General features: G+C 36.3%; 1 protein-coding gene across 3 annotated transcripts in view; it reads right to left on the reverse strand.

Moving 5' to 3' along the window:
* mef2cb (myocyte enhancer factor 2cb) overlaps positions 1-22,067 on the reverse strand; it is a 73,125-nt gene that overhangs the window by 10,837 nt on the left and 40,221 nt on the right. The window contains exons 4-7 of one of the 3 annotated variants that reach the window (XM_067406083.1): positions 10,232-10,378; positions 9,980-10,117; positions 7,426-7,570; positions 5,344-5,391 (exon numbers count right to left, since the gene is read on the reverse strand). In XM_067406083.1, the coding sequence (XP_067262184.1) occupies positions 5,344-5,391; positions 7,426-7,570; positions 9,980-10,117; positions 10,232-10,378 (478 nt within the window). Of the gene's footprint in view, positions 1-5,316; positions 5,392-7,425; positions 7,571-9,979; positions 10,118-10,231; positions 10,379-22,067 lie in introns of all 3 variants that reach the window. The other 2 variants (XM_067406082.1, XM_067406080.1) reach the window with 2 other exon arrangements.

Raw genomic sequence — 22,067 nt, forward strand, 5'->3', positions numbered from 1 at the left:
AAGTTTCCATGTAAAGTTATAACTTTGATGCAATGTAAAAAAATACTGATTTAAGCAGCTTTATGGCTCAAATAATACACAAGATTTAACATCTGAATGAACGTACCAGTTTTTATTAAGTTATAAGCTGCACATTTCTGTTTATAAATCTTTAAATCTGTTTTTTGGCCCAATTCAATTCCATTTTCAGTGGCCCCATTCATTTCCAGCATGTATGCTGATAATGTTGATCAAGCTTAACTTGCATCTTGTTTTGAAGCCAAAATATTCAATTAAAATCTTTTAACCAATAATCTAGGGCCATATATTATATGAATATCTGTTCATTTTAAACCTTTTAGGTTGAAGCGATTTGACAGATACACAATGAGAAAATCCAAACTCTTTCTGTAATTATTACCGTACAAAAGGACTGAGAGACAGAACCATTCATAGAGACTGGCCTCTGTTCTGCTCTGGTAACCATAGAAACCTGTGATTTCATGATGTGTGCAGGTTAATTAAAGAGGCCAGTACAGTACAGTACACCCTGAGCCAATCATAAAACACATAGACTGCTCAAATCACACAGGCCGGGATGTATTTAACCACCAGGGCGCTGCCGTCTGTGATTAGCAATACCACGCAAGAGTTAAAGTGACCCGTCGAGAGCAGGCAGACGGAGACGATGAGTTCAACTAAGGACGTGCGCTAGACACTGGTGATGAATGAGCCACGGCGACTTGATTTATGGATCATAAGCAGCACAGCTGGGATTCAGGTGGCCAATAAGTAGCACAAAACTCATTTATCTCATGCTATTCAACTTATTTTTTTTACAGTTGCTTGTTCTGTAAGTCACAGAGAACGGCATCTCAGATTCAAAACCAGTGCACTATAGGCCACAACAGTGTCCATCTTCTGACTCATGCTGTTTCCCTTGCAAAAGCCACACAAGTCTCTTCCCTGTGCGTTTGTGGCCCAGCTATCGCCCTCACAATGGGGAAGTGCTAAAATTACAGCTGCCCAGAAACGAGTGGTCCCCTCCTCACACACAAATCGCCTGATGTGTACACATGATAAAGGAGCCGATTCTATTTCTGGGGCTCCGCAGAGGAGGCTTAACAGTAAATGGGCTTGGCCTAAGTTTCCACTCAGCGTCAAAGCAAGCTGACCGGCCAGTGTGGTTAAGCACACGCTTGCTTTCCCTGCAAGTTGGACCGTCTCTGATTTCTTACTGTGGTGTAACGGTCGCATTTAATCCTGTTGTCCGTGTTTGTTGATTCGGTGTTGAGGTTTCAGGCCAGCCTCGGTTCTAGCAACTGAAAGAATTGCAACCGCACTGCTACTTCAATGACCTGTAAACTGCAGAGGTGTGGTAGGAGCAAATGCGTGTAAGCAGTAAATTAACAATAAATACCATAGAAAGGATAAAGTCAATGGACTTGCTATGGGACTCCACCTAAGAGACAAAAAATAGACTGGCCACTTCACTTTCTCCTATGTGTTGGCTGACCTTTCTCTATCTCATGGCACATGCCATATGTCAAAGATGCATAAATACACGTAGCAGAGGATTTGCGGTTGTCTGAGAATGCCAGGGTGCCAGCCAAATAAATAGCTGTCTGCGACGAACATCATACCATGACACACTTTGCTGGCGAAACACTACTCCATAACATAACTTGAAAAAAATATATTCAAATGTATTAACTATATATACAGTACTGATCTAAAGGTGGGGTTTTGTCTCTTGTGCTCATCAAGGCTGTTTTTATTTGATCAAAAATACAGTAAAAAAAATAATATTGTGAAATTTTGTAAAATGGAATTTATTTCTGATGCAAAACTGAATTTTCAGCATCATTACTCCAGTCTTCAGTGTCACATGATCCTTCATAAATCATTCTGATTTGATAATCAATGTTCAGTCAATGCCTTTACTGTCACTTTTGATCACTTTAATGCATCCTAGATGAATCATTTCTTAATTTTCTTTTTACTAACTAGAAACTTGTGAATGGTATTAATAAAATAGACGTGTACTTATATATAAATAAACAAGAATATACATTATTTATTATTTTATTATTAATATAATTAAATGTGTGTGTATATATATATATATATATATATATATATATATATATATATATATATATATATATATATATATATATATATATATATATATATATATATATATATATATATATATGCCCTATACTAACAGTACTTGTGATTACTAAAATCATTTTTTATGTTTCTGTAATGGTTAATCCACCAGTATGTGTAAGCTCTTTAGTCACAGTAGTGTTTCTAATGCATTTCTAAGGCATTTAATGGATTCAAAGACAGTTGCTAGTACATAAAAACAATGCCGGCAAGAATGCAAGCTGTTATCGAGGCCATACAAAATAAAAAATATATAATTTTTTTGGTTATTATGAGTGAATAAAGACTATTTAGTTGTTTCAGTTTGATATTTGCCAATTAAATGACACTACAATTTTTTATTTAAAGTAAGTTTTTGACAGATTCCTAAAATGTTTGTGTTTTCTCATTATTAAGACAGGTGGTCTAATAAACTTATTAAGCACTGTATATATAATTAAGAATTTAATTTTTTTAAAGAAGGATATTAAACATATTGGAATCAAGAGGTAACTAAGGCTACCATATGAGAAAGAGAAAAAGACTCATGAATATTCATATCATATTCATATTATAGACCATTAAAAGGCCTCTTGTTTCATTTGACTCTCTTCAACTCTTGTTTCCAGAGTTGTGGCCTACATCAACTCCACACTGTGCCCTGTGTTAGCCTGTCGTCGGCACAATGGCTATACTTGATGGCTGTAGACCTTGAATGTGGACAGCAGGGCCACACCAACAAGTGGTACTTTTGTGCATTCGAGACAGTGAAGAGAGGGGGTCAGTTGACAGACCTCACCCTCACCCTCATACAATGGACCCCAGGCCAGACAAGGTTACCCAGCTGTGTCTCAGCAACCCGGAAGCCAAGTTCAAAACATCTACTGTCCCGCTTTAAATATCCAAGCCATGCTTCTGTGACCATTGGTTAGTGGTTAAGACTGGCATACCCACATACACACACACAGACACAAACAGACGTGCAGACACGCACACGCGCAGACGTCCACATATACCCAGAGACTCTGAGGCAACCACAAGTCAAAGCACCAAGTCAAAGACTGTATAACTATTGCTTTCAAGTGGATTGTTCTGGTATACAGAAACTCATATACAAATTCTCTGAAAGGACTGGGCTACTAGATGGAAGAATATTCCAAGTATGTTTTACTCCAAACATACGATAGGCCTTATCCTACAAAATACATAAAGCAGAAGTACAGGGTTAGAGGGGAGCTGTGTGCGCTATCATTTTCAGACAAGAGCTGAAGCAAACAAACAAAGGACATGGCTCAAACTGTGCAGCATATTGCTAATGCCAATATGTTTGTTTACCTCTTTACTAAAAAAAGGCTGATATTTACAAAGCTCATAGGGATGAACAATCTTTATATGCTTGAGGAGCACTAAAGAAGAGTGCGCGCATGTGATTTCACCAAACCCCACAAATTCAGTAAGGAAATGGTTTAATGCTAATATACACTAAAAGGTTTGGGGTCAATAAGATTTTATTTATTTATTTATTTTTGTAAGAAATTAAAGGTGCAATGTGTACATTTTAGGAGGATCTATTGACAGAAATGCAATATAATATACATAACTATGTTTTCAGTGGTGTATAAAGACCTTACATAATTAATCATTATGTTTTTATTAACTTACACCGTGTCCTAACCAGACACAATGCAATAAGATTCCAATTTGACTGTCCACACTAGACGTGACGCGAAAATGAGAAGCGATAAAATCAATCAAAAACCACAGCCAATCAGAAGAGAGCGTGGGCGGGCTCTCTCGGCAAGAGCACAGCAGACACAATGAAATGGGTTAGTACATGTCAAAATTCATAAATATTACACCATTTAAACATTATTTAAAGTACATACAGAGTGACTGAACCGATCTTTGTCATAGAATACACTTGTTTGTTTGCATTAAGTTGACAGTTTGAACGTTCTTGTGCCCATTTATTTATTTTCAAGGTCTGAGGTGAATTAGCCAGTGTTGTTTTCATTACAGCTAAAAAGCTGGGAACACAGACTGATATTCAAACTCACATTAGACGCTTTTAACATTAAATAAAGCACATAAACTGTACCTGATATTATCATTGCCATACTTTGTGTTGCTGTTTCAGCCGCAACGTCGCACAGAAATAGAAACCGTTTCTAAAATACAATATTCGTGTGTTGCTGCCGTGGCTGGTTAGGAAAAAAAAAAAAAACTCTGATTATGGAAAAGATGCCTTTTTATCGCATGTCGCGGCATCGCGTCTGGTTAGGACACGTTGTTAGAATGAGCCATTTCTATCTACATAAACCATGAGTCCCCTTACAAGTTAAGTTGTAATTTTGCGCTGACATGTTTCTACAGTACCCCTAAACAGACAAACTGCTCTGTTTGCTTGAATGGCTACTATCTTCTGTGTCAGACGATGACATGTTTGTCCTATGTTGGCCACCGTAGCTTCTCTATACTGCAATTTGCAACCTTACCACTAGATGCCACTAAAATTTACACACTGTACCTTTAATACTTGTATTCAGGAAAGATGTATTAAATTGATCAAAAATGCCAGTAAAGACATTTATGATGTTAAAAAGATTCCTATTTCAAATAAATACTTTTTTTTATTCCACAAGCATATTTAGTATCTGTCTTCAACATTGATAATAATAAGAAATGTTTCTTAAGAACCAAATCAGCATATTATAATGATTTCATTGTAAGGATCATGTGACTGGTGTAATGGCTGCTGAAAATTCAGCTCAACATTACTGTTTTTACTGTATTTTTGATCAAATAAATGCAGCCTTAGTGAGCATAAGAGACGTCTTTTAAAAACATTAAAAAATCATACAGACTCCTAAACTTTTATATATGTTATTACTGACATACACGTTAACACAAAACAAACATTGTATAGTAATTATTTTGCAAGAATTGAAAAAAAAAAAAACTATAAAAAACACAACCAAATGTTTTCATTTACTGTGGCTGTTGGGTTTGAACCAATCAAGTTCAGTCCAGTTCACTTAATGACTAAAGTCTGCAAAGAAATGAATACAAGCCCAGCTTATACAAACAGAACATTCTGCTGAAAATTTGCGAGGCTGGTTAGTGCTGGAAGAGAATTCGTGCAGTTATTGGCTGAGTAAAAGTCATGATGGAGAGGGAACATACTGTAGTATGTGGGGATGCCGTCCTTACCAGCACTGGTGCCCGCGCCAGTGGAGAGATCAGTGCCCATCAGACCACCTAGCATGGGAAGAGAAAGACAGAAAGAGAGAGAGAGAGATTTCAGTCACTTCATTGCAGCTGACATCCACATCCTACCACAAAATCTTCCTTCTTAAAACTGTCAGCTCATTTATTCAAGTCCCTCACGCCACAGAGATCTTCCTCCCTCCCAGCACGTTTAAGAGCGAGGGGAGACCGAAAGACAAATATAACGTGACAGAGACGTGTGTGTGTTTGTCTGAGAAGAACAAAACACTGTCCTTTTCCACCTCAGCACACTTTTCTGAGGAGGAAGCGATGTGGCTGACGGGGCTCGTCCGTGGTGTCCAAGAAAAATTACACATTTTTATTTTTAAGCATGCAGGGGAGCAAGTGTGGTCAGAGGCGTGCAGGCTGGGCCAAAACTCATATTTAGCTAAGCACTCCTGGAATACAGACCTGATTGCATCAGGAGAAAGCAGTTTTAATGACAGAGCTGTGGGTGAGAGACTCTGTCTAATGAAGCAAGACAACACAACAATATAAAAGAGCCAACAGGATGTTCTGTACACTCTTAAGAAGAAACAGTTCGATATAGTACCTTAAAAGTTTCTGTCAGGCACTACATATATAGAACCTTAGGGTTTCCCATCATAGGATCATTTTATAAATTTCTCTTTAATTAATTAGTTTCAATTCATTTTTTATTTTGATTAAATTGTATGATTTAAACAGCTCGTAAACAAACTTTATCACTAGAAAAAAAAATGAATGAAAAGCTTTTTTAAAATTGAAAAGCTTTAAAATTAAAAAAAAGAAAATCTTCTTTAAAATTGAGCCAAGAATGCTAGGGTTCTATATAGAAACCCACTGAACCTCATTGTCAAAGGGAAATACAGACAAAAGGACAGTGAATAGAAATATAGGGGAATGCTGAGTATTAAATTAATTATAGGTAATATTATTCTGTATGCATGACATAGAACATGTAACATGTCTAACTTTAATACTATTTTAATTATTATTATATTTAATAGTATTTTTTAACATGACTTGGTCATGTCGGTAGAAAAGAAAAGTTGTTTCAGAGACAATGAAAGTTATATTTTAATTAAATATTTTTTCCAGTCACACTATGCACTCTATGATATATATATAGGTTATGCATGTGACATCACTGTCGGCCAGAGTAACTGCAGTTACGTCCACTGGCAAAAAGACTGAGCGGTAGCATTGTTTTCAGCGTAAATGCCGCGAAAAAACACACAACACACTTCTAAAATGGGAAATAGCTTTGCGATTGACTGTACAAATACATTTGACAATAAATCATGAGGTATATTTTTACAGACTGAATATAATCTCTTATATTCTGCATAATTGGATGTTTATAAATAAACACTGACAAAATTTATACAAGTTTTATGGCTGGACAATATAACGATATATATATATATATATATAAAACATTGATAATTTGATATAAGTGATCACCTGGATTTAGACCTACCTATATTGTATTTATATAAAGTTTTCACAGGAAAATTAGTTTTATGTATATCCCCGACATCGAAATCAGGCACATGTGTAAGGAAACACGATTCCCTGCTGCACATCAATATTCATGGATCACTGGATCTTCAACGCTATCTCACGACCAATTTGTACATATTTTACAAGGTGGCTAATTCGTACGACCTCATACGATTATTCGTACGAATTGATACAATTTGTCTAAACCCCAGTGATGGGTTGGTTTAAGGACAGGGTTAAGAGTAAGTCATTCATACGAATTGATACAAATTTGGCAACTCGTAAAATACCTATGATTTGGCAAAAAACGTATGAATTAGTACGAGTGAGGTCATACAATTTAGCCACCTCATAAAATATGTGTGAATTGCCATGAGATCGGGTTGGTATCTATGTCAAGCCGTTTTCACAGTTTCCCCTATTAAATCCATATATATATACAGCTCTGGAAAAAATTAAGAGACCACTCCAAGTTCAGAAATCAATGTTAAGTGGTCTCTTATTTTTTTCCAGAGCTGTATATACTGTATGTGTTTTTACCTGCACTAGGTGGTCTGTGTGTGACCCCGGGTGACATGCTGTTTCTCTGCAGGCCATGGTGGGCCAGTGGAAGCAGGTTATGATTGCCTGGGTAGATCTGGTTATTCACGGGGATGGGCATCTCGTAGGTGGAAGAGGGCACCGCCTGGTTGGAGACAGAAGCAATATATACCTTTAAAATAATTTGTAACAAACTACAATAATAATAGTGAAAACAACAAGATAAACACACTGAATACAAAGGTGAAGCGGGAGGAAAACGACACAGAAAATAGATCAAGTTTCAACTTGAATACTCAACCTTTTGCAAAGGCGAAAATTTATTTTTGCATGCAATGTCATCAATTCTTAGAACTCCTGAGAAGTATTTCTGTCCAGTTTCTCTGTTATCTTCCCTTAATGCACAGGCAGAGATGACTCTAAACTCTCTAAATCCCTGTAAATCCTCTTGTTCACATCACTCCAAAAGACATAGGCTTAACCTTGAAGAGAGTCCTTCCTCCTTCATAATATGTTTTTTAAGGACAAAATAGCCCCTAATTGTATCCATGTGTCCTAAGGGTCTGTAAGTGCTCATCTGGGAGAGCATCAACTGACAGGAACTGAAGAAGAGCCTCTCGCTCTTTCTCACTCTTTCATTCTTCATTAACTCACAAGGCCACAGCAATCATGGCTTGAGGCAGCCAAATATTTTCTCTCCGCAGTGAAGGTCTTGGTTGGCACAGCTTCACTTTTGTTAGGTGTTCATTTTTCCGTCTTTACCTTCATGTTCTGTTTGCAGTCTCAGAGACCCTAAGGCCTTTTAATAGCTTGAAAAATATTAGTTTGATGCTTCATGACGTTTTTGAAACTGTATGACAACTAATTTATAAACCAATCAGTTATTGTACATTGTGTTTGTCCTGGGGTAATAGTCAAATATGTTACTAAATCACATTCCTAAAAAAATGCATGTCTACTTTCTGACAAAACAGAGGGATATTGATTCAGTAATATCAACCTAATTTAATTAGATAAAACCAAATGTATCTAAATTACTATTTTTTTTTTCTATTTTAATATGTCCATAGTTCTGGTCACCCTAAGCAATAATAACAGTCAATGTTAACATGAGGGAATCTTTAGCATCTTTGTCTAAGTTTCCTGAACCGCATCCCTTCTCATTTATTTTTAAATGGAAGAGATTTCCACATCTTTTTGTGTACGTGAGGCTGGACATCTTCAGCATGGTGCCTTTCTTCCTCTTTATGCTACTGTACTCTCTAACTGGGCAAATATAATTCAGTCGCAACCTGATCTCATGAAACGTACCTGTGTGAACATTTTTGCAAAACACAAAATACGTACCAATCCGCATCACTGCAGTTTCCAACAGAAATGAACACTAGAGGCAGTACAACAGAAATCACTTTTAATCGTTTTCATACACAGTTATGATTACAGGGTCAGATTATGGATTAATAAAGACTTGTTTTCACGTTTAACCAGCTCCATATGTTTTGCTTTTCTAGCGTAACAAGCTTGCTCGGTGGCTCAGCTGGTATGGAAATGTACTTAGGATGCAGAAGCCTTGGGTATGAATCCCGTGAAACGCGACTCACGATAAAAGAGCTCAAAGACGAGAGATCAAAAACAAGCTAAAATGGCATGATTATGAATGCTTTTTATGTCACATTTGCTTTTGTTATCACTATCGGGTAGGTTTAGGTGTAGCGTTGGTGGTACGTTATTTTAAAATGTAATGGAGCATTAGCGACACTCAACGGACGTTTCAAATCAGAACTGTGGTGATACGTATAAAACCAATGTAATAAAAATGTACCATATTCACGTTCATCTGTTTTTGAAAAAAAAAACCTGAACATGCTTTTTTTTCACATTGAAACTGTCACAAAACGTACATGGCGCTACGTATTTTTCATTTTGCAAAAAAATTTCCACAGGTACGTTTTTCTAATGGATGGATGGATGGATGGATGGATGGATGGATAGATGGATAGATAGATAGATAGATAGATAGATAGATAGATAGATAGATAGATAGATAGATAGATAGATAGATAGATATTTGATTAAATTGTAAAATTCTGATTACATTTTTTCTTTTTCTTTTTTTTTTTTTGCTGAATGTCAATATGAATATATTACCATGACTCAAGCTTTTAAAAAAAAAACATGCAGCAGATTGTCTTTAGTAGAGCATGCTGTTTTATTTCTTTTAATTCTTTGACACACATAAGCAGCACATGCAAGATTTGCAAATTTATTTGTTTAAATCCCTCAGGCTGTAGATTCAGACATATAATGAAGAGTATCTATTTCTGACTTGTTTTAGTCATATATCAGAAGTGCAATTATCACCCACGCATCCAAGGGCAGTGTATATATACCAGTGTGTATACCTGTATACTAGATCTGCATGATATATACTTTACATGAGTTCTATATAAAGTTTAGAATTAACTATTTTGTTTATCCAAATATGTTTGTTAGCTTTACTAGCTTTTCCACAAAGCTGTTAGTTTTTAGCCTCTCCTCTCTTTGCTGTACTTACAGGTATCTTCTGAGTCTTGATCATTAGATCAAACTCTTCGTTAATCTGTTTGTATTTCTCCTCCGTGCGTGGAGTGAGAGCAAGAGCAGACTCGAGCTCCAGGCTCTCGCCGCCTTTGTTCTCCTTCTTGCTCAATGCCTGAAGGCCCGCACAGAGCGAACAGTGAGCCAGAGGAGGAGAGATAGAAAAAAAAAGAGAGAGAGAGAAGAAGAAGGAAGTGTGAGAGGGCTAGTCTGAAATGCAGGTACTTACACATATCCTCTGTCTGCTGATCATGTGCAGATCAATGTCGTTGTTGATCTTATGGAACTTGTCGTCTGACTCTGGGCTGTGGCCCACTGAGTCGTCTGCGTCGGGGTCAGGGCTGTCACAGCCATTTAGACCCTTCTTTCTCAGGGTCTGTAAATACAAGTTTGCACACAGTTCAAATACCAACCACCAAGTAGACTCTAAGGTGGGTCATAAACTGAATACTAAGATTCCAAAAAAGCATCCATGTACTGTATAGCCCACTTCAGTGAGGGAAACTACCTCAAAACTATTATGTAATGTTAGTATCGTTCTATAGATTAGGGAGGGTACGATTTTTATTTTTTTTTTAAAGTAAGAAAGAAATTGATACATTTCATTAATACATCTAAGCAAAGACACACTGTAAAAAAGAAATCCGTAAAATAACAGAAAAAGTACAGGCAGCTTATGACATTGTTCAGTAATTTTAAGGACACAACGCAATGAAGTTCAAAATACAGGTAAAACACCTGTAAAAAATAAATATGGAAAACTCTTTCAAATTGATACACTCTTTCAAATTGGCTTATTTTTATGGATTTTTTTTTTTTAGTGCACATTAAATTGGCAAAGGTGCAAAAGCGGCAGTAGACATTTGTAATGTTACAAAAAAATTAATTTCACGGAATTATCACGGTTTCACAAAAATATTAAGCTGCACAATTGCTTTCAACAAGAAAAAAATGTTTCTTGAGCAGCAAATTAAAATATTAGAATGATTTCTGAAGCATGTGACACTGACTGGGATAATGATGCTGAAAATTCACAGGAATATGTTACATTTTAAAATCTAAAAGTTACTTAAAATTGTAATAATACTTCACAATATTACAGTTTTTTCTATATATATCAAAAAAATGGTGAGCAAAAGAGATTTCTTTTTAAAAACGTATTAAAAAAAAAGTCTCACCAACCCCAAACTTTTAACAGTAATGTATATATTGAATTAAATAACCTGATTTAATATTTTCAGGCACATTTTAATGTCATTTATCATTTAAGGACCACAGTTTGAGAACCACTAGTGTAGAAGTTTTAAAAGGTTTATTAACCAAGAAATTCAAGCTGACATTTTATTTTCTAGAATCTTATTTGCTTTAGACTATTTGCATAAGGTCATGTTATTTATATTTATGTAATATAAAATAATCATACATATTCCTAGTAAGTCGGTGTAAAGGAAGTTGTCGAGAGACAAGAGGATACACACAGGAAGGGCCAACCTAAAATATAAACGTTAATATTTAACCAGGTCTATGTACCAAAGAGAAAAATTTCTAAATGTAATTTCAGCAGCAAGAAACAGCCCTACTACTGACCACACCAGAGACGCCTGGTCCAAATAGATTAACAGAGAGACACCCAAGGAACATAAAACGATACAAGGATTCTTTGATACAACCATTAAGAACATAAACCAAAAATGCATGATGAAGCAGAAAAGCTATGCACACATGCTTAAGCAAACAAGCTAGTGTAACAGTAAAAGAAAGAATCGTGGGCTCTCCTGATATATTAAAGCAGCAGTTTCACTCTCTGCCACCTGATGGCCACCTTCTCTCGCAGTAAAGTCAACCTATGAGAGGGTATCTGCTAAATGGGAAACTTTTGTATTAACACTACAAAAACTAAAATTACTATTAATTTACTATTAGTCATTGTGCTTATAGAGATTCTGCCATCCTGAGTGATACAAAATCAGATAATATCAGAAATTCTGAGAGAGTCATGATGTTTGTTTGGTTTTTTTTGAAAAGAAGAAAAGAAGAAATAAAAACTGCACACAGCCACGCGCTGCACCAGACCCAACCCCCTTCAACTGTCTCGTGACATTATCTGCACAAGGTTCTCGAGCAGTCCCAGACGTCTCATCAAAGTGAGATGCGTTCCACTGGATCAACTGGCTTTAAGTGTGGCGTGGCGGGATATTAGCCACCAGCTAACATATGTGCAGCTTGCGCTCTCACACATAGTCCTTCTCTGCCTTCATCTGCCTGTCTGCATCAATCACACAAGAATTAATTTACTCAGCTGACGTGAGGGCTTGATGAAGACGGGTTTCTCATCCTCTTTTCTTTGCTATGACATGCTTCTATTAGGTGTTGAGGGATTGTGTAGAGAGCGGCATTGCGAGATGAGAGCTTTTTTTTTCTTTTATACATATTGAGCTTATCAAATGCTTTGATGATGAGTACCAGGCTGGTTGTTTTGTGTGACTGAAATAGAAAATGATGGATTTTGAGTCTCAGTCATTAAAAAGACAAACTAAACAACTTTATAATGCTATATGTAAAGTGCTGCTCCAGATGTTTTGTGTTCTTAGAGTGGTAGTCCAAATCAAATAGGTTATTTCAAAAGTCTAACTTGTTTTTTTTTTGTTTTTTTTCCGTCTCAAATGATAGGTTGCCCCCTAACTAGCAGAACTCAGGTATTGCCTTGGCAACTGGGTGGGGGAAGATTGCCGGCGTCGATCTGAGGTAGCGGAGTGCGAAAAGGCAGAGTAGACTATAGTGTGCTGATGGGAGGGCATGCTGGCTGAATGAGCGCTCAAGCAGGGATCGGCAGTTTAAGACCCAGCATGCAACCGCTCTGAACCCCCTGAAGGTCCGCTGCTATGCCACTCATTCCAGATATGTGCACCTGTCAGAGTGTCCACACCTGTCACCAGCTCTCTCACACACACACATACAGTATGTTCTGCTGTAGGTTGGTGGAATTAGCCAATCACAGCATGTATGCTGAAGATGGCCATAAATGGCTAAACAAACACCCATTCCCTTGAGAAAAATAACTGCTCAGATGTTGCTCTTTCATTGCTCAGGAGGCTCAGTGGAGGTTTTATACTTCTTTAAAGCATCTTAGTTTCACAAATGACACAAATGAGACAGCTCTTGACATACAGTAAGATTACAGAGCTATAAAATTATCACAGCTCAGATAGTTTGATCTTGGAAGAATTTAATGGGAAAAAAAAGACTTTTGATTGCAGACTTCACTTTGGTAAATCTGAGCATATTTATATGGCTCTTTTTCTCAGTAGAAGCAGGAGATTTAAGCAAATGTCTGTATTTGAACATTCATTCTCATTGCTGAGAAACAATTGAGATTTTAAATGGATCTCATTAAAAAAGTTATAAAATATAAACAATTCTTAAATTATATTACAAACAGGCCATGCTAAATAAATAAATAAATGTAATAATAAAACATATTGCATATTTTAAATAAATTTTATAAATTAATAATAATATTAATATTAACATTATTATTTTATTAATAATAATGATGGTGATCATAATAATAATTCATAATTAAATGTAACACTTTGGTAACACTTTGGTATGAGGAACAGAAATGTACTATTAACTATAACTTTTGCCTCAATAAACTCTTAATTTACTGCTTATTAATAATTAATAAGGTAGATGTTAAGAAAAAATATTAGGCTGGATTTAGAGATGTAGAACATGGTCATGCAGAATAAGGCATTAATATGTGCTTTATAAGTACTAATAAACAGCCAATATGCTAATAAGCAACTAGTTAAAAGTAAGAATTGTTCCCCATTTAGTTTAGGGTCCAATTTTCACTTTTAACAAGTTGCTTATTAGCATGCATATTACTAAGATATTGGCTGTTTATTAATTAAACACATATTAAAGCCTTATTCTGTATGACCTTATTCTACATTAGTCCTACCCAATACCTAAACTTAATAACTACTTTACTATTAATAAGCAGTAATTAAGTGTTTATAGAGGCAAAATTCGTATTTAATAGTTAGTTAATCTAGTGATAATTGGACCATAAACTAAAGTGTGACTGTGTTACCTAAATTTTAAATTAAATAAATTTTTTAGGTCCATCTTTTTAAATAATTCATTTGAATAAACTTGGAATCTTTTTAGGCACAACCAGTGACAACAGATCCTTTTGGTTTCTTGGCAAATGTGAGCACAGATTGAGACATGTTTAGACACGTTACGTTACTGGGGTCTCTTTCTCACTTAAGCAAAAGTCTCTATTTGAACTCCATTTAATGTTATTGCTGTCTAGGAGAAACAATTGAGGCTTTAAAAAGATCCTATTAGTAATTTTTCTTTCCCATGGGTTTATAATGACTCACTCATAATCACTGCCGTGCTCTTCGTTTCTGAAAGAAGGCAAAACACACAGCCAATGCAATTGATTTCCCAAGAAGCAACGGCAACATTAATGCTTCTAGTTTGCCGGTCTAAAAATAAGATACAGTAGACAACAAACACCCTGTACTTGGACCAAGCAGTGAGAACATTCTGACGTCTTAATAGCTCTGCAAGATGAAAGCTGTATGATTGTCCTTCCAAAACATCGATGAGAAGTAATCAATCTAACAAAGTGGAAAATGGCCAGGCGGGGGTGAGGGGGGGCTGATAAAAAGCTAAAATGCACAGAGATAGTCAATATAGAGCTGCGAAGGGAGGAGCAGCTGGAGGTTTCTGAGAATCAAGAATCAGTGAAGACAAGGAAGGGAAAAGAGTGGGAAGGAATGTCTCCTTCAATGGTATGCTTCTAATTAAACTCCTTCATACTTCTCGTCCCTCCTGGCTCCTTCTGTCAGACCTCCTCTCTGGGATGAAGCCTAAATAATGGACTGATATCAACTATAGTCTTGCAATTCCAGCTGTAATCAAGCCAGAGAAACTCTAGCTCCAGTAGCCAAAGATGATTCCCTACTGTCTTCACAACTGATCATTTTACTCTGGCCTCTTTTTAAAATCTGAACAGTGTCCAGTGCTCTTTTAGACATCTAGTTAAAACCAGGCCAGATTGATGAGGGATTCTGACCCAGACAGACCTCATGGTTTACTTTCAAGAGGGTTTACTGTATGTTGTGGAATTAAGCTAGCAGGTTTGCAGGGAAGTCTGAAGAATTCAATATTTTGCTGGAGACCAGGAGATAGGACAGATAAGCTTTATTTATATGATCTGACAACAAAATACAACAGTTTTTTTTTTTTTTTGTCTTGCATGATTAATCGTATTTTAATCATGATCACGATTTCTGCTTCTCTCGATTAATTAAGCATAATGGTTTGCGATATTGGCCTACTGGTGACAGTCTTGTTGTGTTGCAATGGCTTTCATGCTTGGGGTTGTGAGATGTCGAGCGTTTAAATCCCACAATCAGATCTTTTCTCTTAAATGGATACAGTTTCTGCCTAGTGTTTTACTAATGTTTCCAAAATGGTAACCATGCGCATATACTCTCTCTGAAAAAAAGAAGAAGAAAAAACAAAGCTAATTATCTGAAAACATAGTCAAACATGTCTGCTGGAGTTCAGCTAACTCAATTGTGATATTCTGCTCAAATGAAACTGTAATACAGCCGGTCTGTGCTCCTTCACAAGACTGCTTGTGCTGTTTGCTGTGAATAAATCTGTGAGCAAATCTTCTCAGTGAAAAACTGCATTAAATCCAAACATGAATCTCGACTAAATGGTTTGCGATTGTGGTTGCACTTATGCAACCCATGCGTTACAATACAAGGTCTTTTTTTTGTTGTTTTAACAGAAAACAAACATTAACTTAATTTGGAATTATTGAAAATGATAATAGGAATTTCACTGTTTTAGCTTTTGATAGAAGTTTCTTAAAGTCCCTGTGGAGTCAATAATTTCATCCCTTAAAACTCAACTTTGAACACCAAAATTACATATTTAAATGTATTTTTTTTTTTTCCTGTGAAAAAAAATATTCATGCGTTAAAAATATGCCTTCAATGCAACTCTACACCCTTGCTTAATTTATTGTATGCGGATATATGAATATGCTAATTAGCACCGCCTCCACTCAGAGATCTCAGAGATCCACTCGGTCAACTTACTGAGGTAAAAGCTGCACAATGGTATCGCTTTTTACAATGTCGGACACATAACAGTAATTGATATGATTAGCATTTGGCTTGACAGACAGCTAATAATGTGTTACACAAATTATGCTCACATTCGACAGCTGCCTTCTTCAGAGAGGTAATAGTTAATGATATGCTAAGGCCCGCCGGCACGTTGACGTAACTGGTTACAAGGTAGTTTGTGATTTTAAACCGCATTTTTTTAAACTATCCTTAGATCAGTTTTAAAGACGAAATACTCAGCAATGGTGTTGACTTATGAATTTGCACATGGTTTGTCTTAAAGCATATTAAAAACACCACATAAACATATAAACAACATTAAAACTTGATTTTCACCCTAGGGGGACTTTAAGGTTTTACCAGTTTTCATAATTGATAAATCAGGAAACTAGATGAGTTTGAGTTGATATCTTCTTGATTTGTCCTTATGTGGACATTCTGATGAAATGTAAACAGAAATGTCTCAAATGAGAACAATCTTGATTAATAATCATGATTGTAACTGTGGAGCAAAATAATTAGCTTAACCATCATCATGGATGCTTTCTCTCCACTTTTAAATCACATTTCTGTGTCCCTGTCAGACAGTTTCTAAGAACTTGCACTGATAATCAAACTTTGCTAACCTGTACTTGGAGGTCCTAGCAGAACAGTTACATTCGTTTTCATTAGCTCATGTTAGCGGTTTACAAAAAAGACATCATTTCACACAGAGCTCTATTTTGGCAGCTCACCGACTCTCCTTGCTCAGCACATGTACTAGTGTTTTTTTCCACTTCTTTCTCTCTTATACAAATCCACTATAAAGCCACTAACTCCAAGGTGGTCCTATTAGGCCAACAGAGATGACATCATGCACCTCAACAGTCACGCCTCCACCATGTGTGTGCTGCGAGTAAGTTGGAGTTAATCATTGCGTACAGTCATGCACGCTTCTTGCTTCAACAGAGTGGATGAAGGTCAGAGAAAGCTCGGTGACAGACACACACTTGATCCAAAAGCCCTCTGCAGATGGCCTCACTAAAAACTCTGTGCTTTGATATGGTGCTTTTGGGGGAACCGCAGAGTCTCCTGCTCCCGTTGAACACAAGAGTGCAGAACTTTAGGAAGAGAGCCAGTCTGTCTTGACCTTATTGGAAGCATATGGCTGGAGAGAAAGCAGGGAAGCCACCATTTAATTAAGTGTGGTTTGAACATGCTACAACAGTGTAGCGAGACACGAATGCAGATGACAAAGGATGTGGCTGCCATATGTGCCTGTGTCTGTGTACAGTATAATGGTAGTGTTAGATGGTGCATCACAGAAGGCTATCTTTCTTTGAACTAACCCATCAGGCTCTTCAGCCTTTGGAAGTGGGCACCTCTTAACTCCTAAAAACAAGCCACTTTACTGTAATTTTCTTGGTTTGAGCCCTTCTCCGAATCAAAGAGAAAAACTATAGGGCCGACATTCTATGGTTACTATGAATAATGGTAGCAGAGGTCATATCAGACATTATTTTTGTCCTCAAAATACAATCAACTATACCATTCAAAAGTTTCAACATGGTGATAATGAGAAATGTTCCTTGAGCAGCAAATCGGCACATTAGAATGATTTCTGAAGGATCATGTGACACTGAATACTGAAGTAATGATGCTTTGTCATCACAGGAATAAATTACATTGTACAAATATATTACTATGGAGAGCAGTTAAATAATATTTCACAATATTTCTGTTGTTACTACATTATACGGTAGAGTATAAAGATGAGTTCAGATATATTCATTGGATTGACATCAGATATTTGCAGAACGAACAAGCCGTTTCTGCAGCTCGGCTTCAATAAATATCTTTTTTTCATTGAGAAGTTTTCAGTTCTAAAAGTTACAGTATGTTTTCTTGACACAATGAACTCTTTTATCTCAAACCAATCAAAGAAAATTTGATTTCTCATGATTACAGTAGGTAATGGATAAGTAATATTATACCTTGAGCATCTAATTACATCCTGGAATGGATGAACATAGGGAAAATCCAAATCCACTTAAAATGTTCTATATTTAGACATTTCTAAAATTAAAGCTATTCCCAATACACAGTCATAAAGTGAAGTAGTACACAGAGAGAAATAAAATAGCTATCTAGCTATTTTCAAGAGTAAAACTGTTACTCAAAGAAACATTATTCTTAACAAAGATAAAACCTTGTTTACCTTTTAAATAATGTGATACTTTGTTGAACTTTTGTGCCATGTTTTTCAGATTCTGGTACATGACTGTAAAGCGTGTCATCTCATATTCTCTCTCCATGGCAGTTAAAGAGACAAACAAGTCATTCATATGACCTAATGGAGCATCCCATACATGCACACAATGACACTCAGTCAAGCTAAATAAAGGGGTGCTTATACCATGGCCATCTTTCCATTTGAAACACGCTGGTTATGTCTTTATGTCTTATTTTATTTCTAGAGAGACAGAAGGACACCTATCACATGCACACACACACACACACACACACACACACACATATTGAAAGGGCTGTGATTCTTTTTTTGGATGCAATGAGCTACGATCACACTTGAATACACACACACACACACACACACACACACACATAGACATCAGTTATCAGCCTTTGTCTGTAGGGGTTCTTATCATGCAGCTGCATTACAGGAAGGGGCAGAGGGTTTTTGAGGAACAATGCACAGGCACCTGACCTCTCTGGCATGACCTTGTGTTTCCACACCCTTCGAGCCCTGTGTGAGGGGACACTGCCATCTACACCCACATACAGAAATAGATTTCTCATTTTCCACTGGCAGTATGACGGACAGCCAGACAGGACAGCCTTGTTTCTTGTAGCTTAAATGCTGATGTCATGTGCTGTGCTGATTTAAGATCAGTCTACGAGTTCCAGGCAATCTTTCATCTTATGTTGACATTCTGATGACTATAAGTAATGTTGCGCCTGCATGTCAACTAACTCGCATTAGAGTATTAGTAGAATGTCTGCTTAATATCTGCTTTTTTGATACTCCCCCAAAATACATTCTACTGACTACAAGTAACGTTGCAATTGCATGTCAACTTATTCTGCAAACCCTAACCCCTTACTCTACTAACCCTAATCCTATCCCTAACAATCTACTGATAGTCAACTAATGAGAGTTAGTTGACATGTAGCTGCAACGTTACTTATAGTCAACGGAATTTCTAAATGGTACCGTAAAAAAATAAAGTCTAACCAATAATAAACCACTTATAATTTGTTTATTATAAGCACACAAGGCAATTCTATCATCTGCCACTTTAAATGCTCAAGATCTTTATAGCAGGGTGGATTCTGATTGGCGGTCAATGTTTTTAAAAAACATCATTCTGAATGTGATTCCAATAATATCGATCCTCTGTGGCGTTATTGTTATAGTTGTGGTATGGACTTAACTATTCTTATAGAATTAGAATCGTTATTAAAACTTTATAGATATTGCTATTGTTATCGTTACCGTCCTTGGTGTGCATGGGCTATTATACTTACACATTATATATTCTTATTCTCTTTTAGTTATAATCTTATACATTCATATTAATTCAAACCTAAAATTCATAAAAATTGTAATCTACAATCACACCCTTTTCTGTAAATATGAACATATTGCGTGCATGAACTATTCCGTGTCTGTAAAGCCATTCAGATCAGTTAAACTAGCCATAAAAACCCTTTAGCGTCTTTATAAATAAATAAATAATAACAGCTTTTATGCCTGGGATCAAATGTTTAGTGGCACCCCCAGGTCTAGCGGTGAAGGGGGGAATGCAGTCCAAGGGTAGCGGTTCACTAGAGGCCTCCACACAAGCTGTTGAATGAATAGAGTCTTGCTTACTCACCCTGCCTCTCCACGCCTATTCTTCTCCATTTGCTTCGCCAGCGCAATAAGCCAAGTGCTAAATTTAGCAACACAGTACACTATTTTTAGACCACTACCATTTTTTTTGAGACATTTATTAGGGGAAGGATACTAAAAAAAACTCATACGCACACACACACAGGCCCACATCACACACACACACACACAAACAGAGGGAGGAAGGGGGAGAGGGAGGGGGCTCCTAATTTGGACACATCTGAAATGCACTCATTTTAAAAGTGTTGCCGTAGATGCTTTGCAGCTGTTTCCAATCAGAGGGAAGTGTAGAGAAAACATGAGAGATTTAGACTGAGTAAAAGAGAGAAAAAGAGGCAGAACAAATGCTCTCCTCGGTTCCCCTCGTCGACATCCAGCTGCCATGTGGCAGAAATTCAACAAGTTGTGGGGTCAACATGCTCTGGACTGGTGCTGTTCCTCACTGAATGAGTTATGAGATCTGCTTTGAAGGCTGGGCAGATGTCTCACACGCATGTCACATTTTACACTTATTTTTCATCTTGTCAAGGATCCGTAGAAAATGTATTCTGGCTTGGTTATTATACAAAGACTTCTGAATCTCACAGATTTTACAGTCTGCAAATAGTCAAACCAAAATCTATTCAGACACCTTGAACATTTCATTCATTAAAACAGTTTATTCACTATAGTTTAAAAAATGGTAATAAAATATGATCTCAGAGTTAAACTGTCAGAAAAAATGATCTTAATTGTGTCAGATAACACTTAAGCAAAACATGGTCAGGTCAAAGTGTCTGAATAATTTTTGGTTTCAAAGTTTTTAGGTATAATATGTCACAGTTGACTTTATTTTGCTATCCTCACTTAAATAAATGAACTATAGTGTTCTGAACCCACTAGTAAAAATATATCAAAAATATCAAAAATGTCTGAATAAATATGCCAACGTTTAAAAGTTTGGGTCGGTAAAAAGTTGCCTCTTATTCTCAATAAGGCTGCAGTAAAAACAGTAATATTCTGAAATAGTATTATAATTTTATTAAAGATTTATTTTATTGCTGATAAAGGAGAATTTTCAGCATCACTGAGCCATCGGATTTCATAAAAAATCTCTTAATTTTTGTTCCAAAGATGAGGTCTTATGGTTGTCGAACGACATGAGGGTGAGTAATTAATGACATTATTTTCATTTTTGGGTGAACTAACCCTTTAATATTATTGTGGAAATGGTGATACTTTTTTTCAAGATTATTTGAAAAAAAAAAAAAAAAAAAAAAACTTTTGTAACATTATAAATGCATTACAATATTTACATCAATTAGTATACATTCAGTATAAATTCTGATATAGAAAGATTCACTAAAATGTTGCACCACTTTTGCAATATCTCAGTCCTGTGTCTTATTTTTTTTAACCAACCACAATCTAATTTAATGCACTAAATGCATTCAACTGGTGTTTCACTTAATATTTAAATGGCGACATTGGAAAACTACGCCTTTCTATGCAAATTAGGCTCATCATAGATTGCACCTTACGTACAACCAATTGTAAGGTGTATTGTAAATGTTTAAGCAATCAAGTGTATCACATATTGTAAGAATAATAAAGCCTCCCTTATACTATACATCTGTTTGTGATGCTCATTGTTCATCGACACTCCTCCTCTGTTGACTTGTCTATGTCAAAAATTTATTTGCTTAACTAGACAAAGCCTCTTCTGAGTTTAATCAAAAATTCTGGCAAAAACATTGAGTTTGAACATGACTCGGTTAAATTACCATAAACTTATTGACTCTTTGCGTGAGCCATTAATAGTATGTGTGTGCGTGGTGGTAGATTATGGTGGTACACAAATATTTCCCTCTATCAGATGTATGTTTGTCTGTAAGAGGACACAGTTATGTGAGTCTGTTATGTCATAGCAGGCCTTTGTAAGTTAAATAGATGGTCATTGAGACTCGGCGCTGAGAGAAAACCGCTGTAGGCTAATGTTCTCTCTGATCTTTGATTACTCAAACTAGTAA

Source organism: Chanodichthys erythropterus, chromosome 13 (assembly GCF_024489055.1).
Source record: "Chanodichthys erythropterus isolate Z2021 chromosome 13, ASM2448905v1, whole genome shotgun sequence".
In the NCBI taxonomy this organism is placed as follows: Eukaryota; Metazoa; Chordata; class Actinopteri; order Cypriniformes; family Xenocyprididae; genus Chanodichthys; species Chanodichthys erythropterus.